The following is a 6,150-nucleotide window of genomic DNA, read 5'->3' on the forward strand; positions in this document are numbered from 1 at the left end:
GAGAGAGGAGGAGCGAAGCGGGAGCCGCCAGGGAGGGAGGCTGTGGGTCCCAGCCCCGCAGCACGATGCTGGCAGGGAAAGGCTTTGGCAGAGCTAGCGCCTCGGGAGTCAGCGAGAGAAAACAAATGGGGAACGCCAGCGGAGCTGATTCTGCAGCCATTTTCAGAGCACGGCAGCTTTTTTAAAGCAACAAAGCCCCCCTTTTTGTGCAAACACCTCTCCATAATAAAAAAAGCCCCAAAACCAGACAGGAGAAGGATGCAGAAAACAAGAGCATGGAGCATCTCTCTCATGCTATTTCCACGTGTCAAAGCATTTCCGCGGTGGCAAGTGCTAGAGGCACCTTCTCAGAGATGCTCCACACGTGCCCAGGTGGGGGTACCAGACACACAGAGAATGCTCGGAGCAAGAAAGTGAAAGGGGGAGACACGCTGGGTGGGAGGAAAACCAGGTGTATGTTTGAAAGAGCCGCCTGGAGCGATGCATGCAGCCAGCACGGGCTCTCCAGTACAGATCTGGCGGTGCCCGCCAACCCCAGCAGCTCCGAGCATCCCTTCATCCTTTAAAAGATGCCACCACCACGGCAAACCCATGCCAGTTAAGATTTGCCTTGGCTCCCCCAATCCGTCACCCTCCATCCATCTCCCCCTGCAAACCCCATCTCTTTTGAGGGGGGCTACCCGCCATATTACCTGCGTTTTCCTCCTCTTCCTCACAGCTCTGGCGGATTTTCTTCTGGCACACGTACGCCAGGACGGCGAGCAGCCCCACGACGCAGACGGCGAGTCCCACCGTCACCCAGAGAGCCACGGCGGGGAAGGCAAGGTGTTGGCCTTGCAGGGAGAGGGGGAAGAGAAATACCACCACAGTGAGCACCACTGCCCGACCAGGGGGACGCATGCCCGGTATTCGGGACCCCATGGACGGAGTCGGTGGCACAAGGGGTGGCTTTGGAAGTAAAACCGTCGGTGCCTCTAATTACGGCCTCCCCCAGCAGGTCTGGATCTGGCCAGGGAAGCAGCAGGTTGAGTCACTCCCTAAAATACTTCGTTAACCTTTAAATAATTGCACTAATAAATTCAAATGGCAAGCTGACCCTTCGCTTGCTAAGAAGCTCAAGAGAAGCATTAGATGATGCTGCACCCACTCCCTTTCCCCTCTCATCTCATGCCACAGGGCCGGGAAGGATGGGGACACCTTCCCCAGGGCCTGGGATGGCCTGGCGGGGACCACCAGGGCTTGGGGGATATCTCCTGGAGTGCTGGGAATCTGATTTTTCCTTGTAATATTGCTCCTTCTTCAAATAAAGTCTTATCCCAAACCCTGACCCTCCACAGACGTCACCCCAAGGCTGACGATTTGCTCGCGCGCTTGGGAGCCCACGCCAAAGCCACCCCCCTGCCCCCACCCAGCAGCATCCACACAAGTTTTCCTGCAAGAGTTTGGTGCATCCAGCCAAAAAGTTTACGCTCCCCCCAGGGACCCAATCCAGTAAGTGCTGTACCAAGGGTAATTAAACGCCCATTAATGCTACCAGGGAGTGCACAAGGTTATAAAGAGCTCCAGGAGGGCAGCGGGAGGAGCTTGAAGTGAAGCCATGAGGCTGAATGCGCTTGATGAGCTCCTCCAGCCTGTATTTCTGAAGTAAGATTGTTGCAGCTGGGATGGAGAACCCCAAACTGAGAGCATCTCATGGCCACATGCTAGGGAGAAGACAACTACCGTGCCCTGTGCTGGCTTTCTGGGGTGGTTTAGACTTGGACAGGGCAACTAGCAAAGCTAGAGACTAAGAACTAGGGACGCTGGTTCTAGCTGGGACGCTGGTGTGGGGTGACGGGGGAGGACAGCGCAGCCTCAAGTCACCCTTGTAGGTCCATGGGGAGAGAAGTAGAGTGGGGATATGGGGTAGCAACCCCCAGCGTGGCTCTGGGCCACAGTAGGGATCCCGGTGCCACCACGGTCACCTCCTTGAGACAGAGCCCATCCCTTCCTTCCCCTAATCTTCGCCCTCACTGGCTCACCTGTGATGGTGACAGAGGCTTGGGTCTCCTGCTGCAGCACCGGGTTTCGCACCAGGCAGGAATAGGTGCTGCTGGGCTCCACCAGCACCTGGAGTACGCTGTGCACATCAAAGAGACCTTCCTCATTGGCCACCTGGGACGTGGTGACGTTTTCCGTGATGTTGCTGCCCCGGCTGTCCTGCCAGAGGACGCTGGCCTCGGGGTAGCCGCGGGAAGCATGGCAAGTCACGGCCGCCAGATCTCCTGGCTTCAAGTCCTTGTTGGGCTCCAGGTTCATATTGGGCTTGGAGTAGGGAGCTGCAAGGGAGAGGACAGCCGGCATGAGGTGATGGAGAAGACCAAAGGATCAGGATCTGGAGCAACCCAATGAGGTTGGGCAAGCCCCAGGACAGACTCCTCCCGCTGGTAACACCAACCAGCTGAAGCTTCCCCAGCTTTGGTTCATTTATGGTCATGCTTCCAGGTGGCCTCTCAACTGAGAGCCTCTCCATCATGGCAGGGAGGAGACTGCACCGTCCCCCCAGCAGTATTTTGGGGAGATGCAGCTGGTCGGTCTCTAACAGAGAGCTGAATTCCTGGGGAGACCACGGCAAGGGTGGAGAGAGAAAGAGGTTCCACGAAGGACCAAATCGTGATGGAGAACCCTTTCTCTTTGGGGGATACATGCAAAGACACCCCAACTCTCCATCTCTCACCTGCCACCTGCAACGTCACAGCCGCGCTGCTGTAGTCCCGGACCCGGACAAAGCAGGTGAAGCTGCCCTCATCCGAGATCTCCACGCGCCGGAGGAGCAGCGAGACATTGCCCTGGGCCAGCTGGTCATAGAAGAGGGCCGTACGGTTGGCATAGCCCCCGCCCTGGTCTGCCAGCTGGTCCCGGCCACCGGAGAAGCTGTGGACCAAGCGCTTGGTGTCCGTCAGCTGCCAGATGAGGCTCAGGTCGTCGAGGCTGAAGTTGGCCTCGGGGGAGAAGGAGCAGCAGAGGGTGGCATCTCGACCAAAAAGAGCCACCACGGGCTCATCGGGGACCTGGATCTCCATGGCACCTGCAGGAAGGTGGCGAGGGCAAAAGCATGTGGTGGTGAGACCCTGCAGAAGCACGTCCTTAATTCTCCATCCAGAAAACATCTAAGCAAATCAAGGGATGCTCACAGGAGGGACCCGAGGGCAGGTGGCATCTCAGGACCCTCCCCAGCACCAACCCCCAGCCAAGCCCACCCTGCTGGCAGGGAGACAGCTCCACATTCAGCACCAAACCTGGGGCATCCCTGCCCTCAGCTGCCAGCTGTGGCCACAGGCACCCAAACCTGCACACCCCCCCGGGACACGCAGCCCAGTTTCTCCCCACAGGGAGGTGTCGGTGGGTGATGACGGCAGGGACACAATCCCACATCCCCAGGATGAGCCAGCTCCGGGCAGCGCTGTGGCCAGGCTGGCAGGCGCTAGATGGCACCAGTGCTCCAGCGCGATGCCAACCGGTGTGCCACGGCAGGATGGCGATGCCAACCGCGTCCCAGTGCCACGGTGCGATGCCAACTGCGTCCCAGTGCCACGGCGCGATGCCAACCCTGCCATTGCGTCAGGGCACGATGCCAATCATGCCAGGGCTGCCAGACCCTCCGCGCTCGGAGCTGGTCCTGGGGTCCCCGTTGGCAGCGAGCAGCGACGTCCTCCAAAGCAGACCCAGGGGCGACATCCCCCAAAGCAGACCCAGGGCACCATCAGCGCTTCATTCACCAATTCCACCCAACCCCAAAACGGGGAGGAAAAGGGGAAAAAAAAAAAAAATCTCGCCTCAGACCAAGGATTTGCTTTATATTCCGACCTCAACACCGTTGTAGAACACAGCAAAGCTGTTACCTGCAGCAAATACCTCCCTGGGGGCAAGGACAGCAATGAGACATTAAATTTTAAGCAAGAGCCCGAGCGGGAAGGATGAGGAGCTGCGGGAAGGAGCCAGGCTGGACGAGACCTGCCAGGGGCCGCAGACGGGCAGACAGGCAGGAGAAGAGCGCTCGGGCAGCCTGCCTGGCTCTTGGCAGACTCGAGAGCGTCACGTCTCCCTCTGGCTAATAATAAATGCCAGTGGGTTTTAGGAATATTACCCAGCCTGGCCGGAACCGCTGCTGGCTGCTGAGCATCCCGAAAGGATTCAGTCCTGATGTCTCTCCCAGGTTGAGGTGCTGCAACCTGGGGGGCCAGGAGCTGCAGCGCATGGGGACAGACCCAGGTAAGTAAGAAACCTTCAGGATTTGGTCCTCCCGTGGCTTTGCCATTCAGCTGTAGCATGCGGGAGGTGGTGTCCCCTGCTACAAGGGTGGCCCACGTGCACCAGAAGCCATCACACCCACGGGGTGATGCCCTGGGCAGCTGGAGGACCACGAAACCAGGAGAAACACTTTGTGGGCGCTGCCACCAGGAACCACAGGTCAAAGGCAGCTTTGTCGGGACGAATGTGGCATTCAGGACATCTTCTTCGGGGTGGTGACACGCAGACCACACCAACCCCAAACCCTCTCCAGCCCCACTCACCTGCCAGGCTGAGCACCAGCGCTCCCAGGGCAAGCAGCGGGCAGAGCATCCTTGGCGTGAGCAAAGCCTGGGTAAGAAAGCAGAAGCGAGCACGGCCCTGGGCGTCCTTGTCACAGGGGGTCTTCTCTCTCGCAACAACCACCCTGAGCTGGGGAAAAACAGAACAAAACACTGAGATGGCGCTGGGGACCAGGAGCAGAGAGCAAGAGAGGGCAGGAGACTGGCAGCAGGCAGGGGATCCCATAAACCAGCTGTTCTCTCTGGCTGCCACGCGGCAACCAGAGCACCCACCTCGTCGTAAAACACAGGAGGGGGTTTGCCTCCCGCCTGGCACCGGCCAAGGGACCGGTGCATCCCCTGCATCAGGGAGCCGATGGACCCGGAGGCAGCTCTTGTGCCGGAGGCGCTGGCCGGTGCCCGGGGGAAGCCACGTGAGCCTCTTCCCCTCCTCACTGTTTCTCCTCCCCTTTTGTTTCTCTCTTTCTCAGCTTTTCCCCGCAGCGTTGGGCTGTTACATCCCTGTCCTCCAAGAGGAGGCAACTCGCTCCCGGTGTCCAAAATGGCTAAAAACCAAACATAAGAGGTTTGTAGATTCCTGGCTCCACCAGCAGCTCCAGGGCTGCGAGGTTCATCCCTGCTCAGGGCAGGAAAGTCTCTGGCACGAGGTTGCCCCGAGAAATGGGGAATAAAACCAGAGTATCTCGGAGCTGGATGTGGGGAGAGGTGAGGGCAAGCTGCCCGGCACCGCTGGCTCCCGTGGCTCGCTTCCCGAGCAACCCTCCCTGGCCGTGCCAAAAGCTCGCCGGGCTCCGCGTGACCCGCATTCCTCCCTTGTAGCATAAATGAGCCCCGGATATCGCAGCCAGCGTCGCCACTGCCATGTCCCATCCCTGTCCCAGCACATCCCAGAGCCCCGCTGCTCCGCCCGGAGCCTTTAGCGCCGACGGTTTTCGGTGCAATAGCCGTATTAGCAATAAATCAGCGTCGCGGCACCAGTTTCCCAGGGTGCAGCGGGAACAGCTTCAGCCATCGACACCTTCCTCCTTAAACCCCCTTTAATCGGGGAAATGGCAGCCCCGAAGTTCTGCCCAGCCCAGCTCCCACGGGGGAAACTGAGGCACGGGGGGGGGGGCCCCCCCCCACCCCCCCCTGGCTCGTCTCCTTCCCTCCCAAGCACGAGGCTCCTTCGGGGAAAACAAATTATCCAGCTTTTTTTCTTAAACCATATCCCCGACTCTCGCCTTTTCCCAAGCGGACGAACCCGGAGCCAGCCCCACGCCAAACCCCAGGCAGCTGGGAAGGGAGGGAGCTGGGGTGGGAGAGGGTGACAGGGCATCACTCAGCTGCCCGGGCAAGGGAAACCGTGACTCATCTCCCTCACGCTCACCCTTGGAGCTCTTTCCTTTTCCCGGTGATGCTAAAATAAATTGTATTTTATAGGTTTTGTGATCTACGAGTCCTGACAGACTGTCTCAGAGGTGTCACAGGAAGGGGACGCCCATGTCCCCAACCCTCCTTCTGCAGTCGGGAGTCTTTTGGTGGGCATCTCGCCTTTCCGTGACTCAGTTTCCCGATGGCTGCGGTCTCAGCCCGGCCG

At 59.2% G+C, this 6,150-nt stretch overlaps 1 protein-coding gene across 1 annotated transcript in view; it reads right to left on the bottom strand.

Moving 5' to 3' along the window:
• Window positions 1-4,625, bottom strand: part of CD276 (CD276 molecule) — a 7,830-nt gene extending 3,205 nt beyond the window's left edge. Inside the window, exons 1-4 of the mRNA XM_009319905.1 lie at window positions 4,554-4,625; window positions 2,717-3,067; window positions 2,022-2,318; window positions 693-833 (exon numbers count right to left, since the gene is read on the bottom strand). Of these exons, the coding sequence (XP_009318180.1) occupies window positions 693-833; window positions 2,022-2,318; window positions 2,717-3,067; window positions 4,554-4,602 (838 nt within the window). The 5' untranslated portion in view covers window positions 4,603-4,625. The remainder of the gene's footprint in view (window positions 1-692; window positions 834-2,021; window positions 2,319-2,716; window positions 3,068-4,553) is intronic.
• Window positions 4,626-6,150: the final 1,525 nt, after the last annotated feature.

Source organism: Pygoscelis adeliae, unplaced genomic scaffold, assembly GCF_000699105.1.
Source record: "Pygoscelis adeliae isolate BGI_AS28 unplaced genomic scaffold, ASM69910v1 Scaffold303, whole genome shotgun sequence".
NCBI classification, from domain to species: Eukaryota; Metazoa; Chordata; class Aves; order Sphenisciformes; family Spheniscidae; genus Pygoscelis; species Pygoscelis adeliae.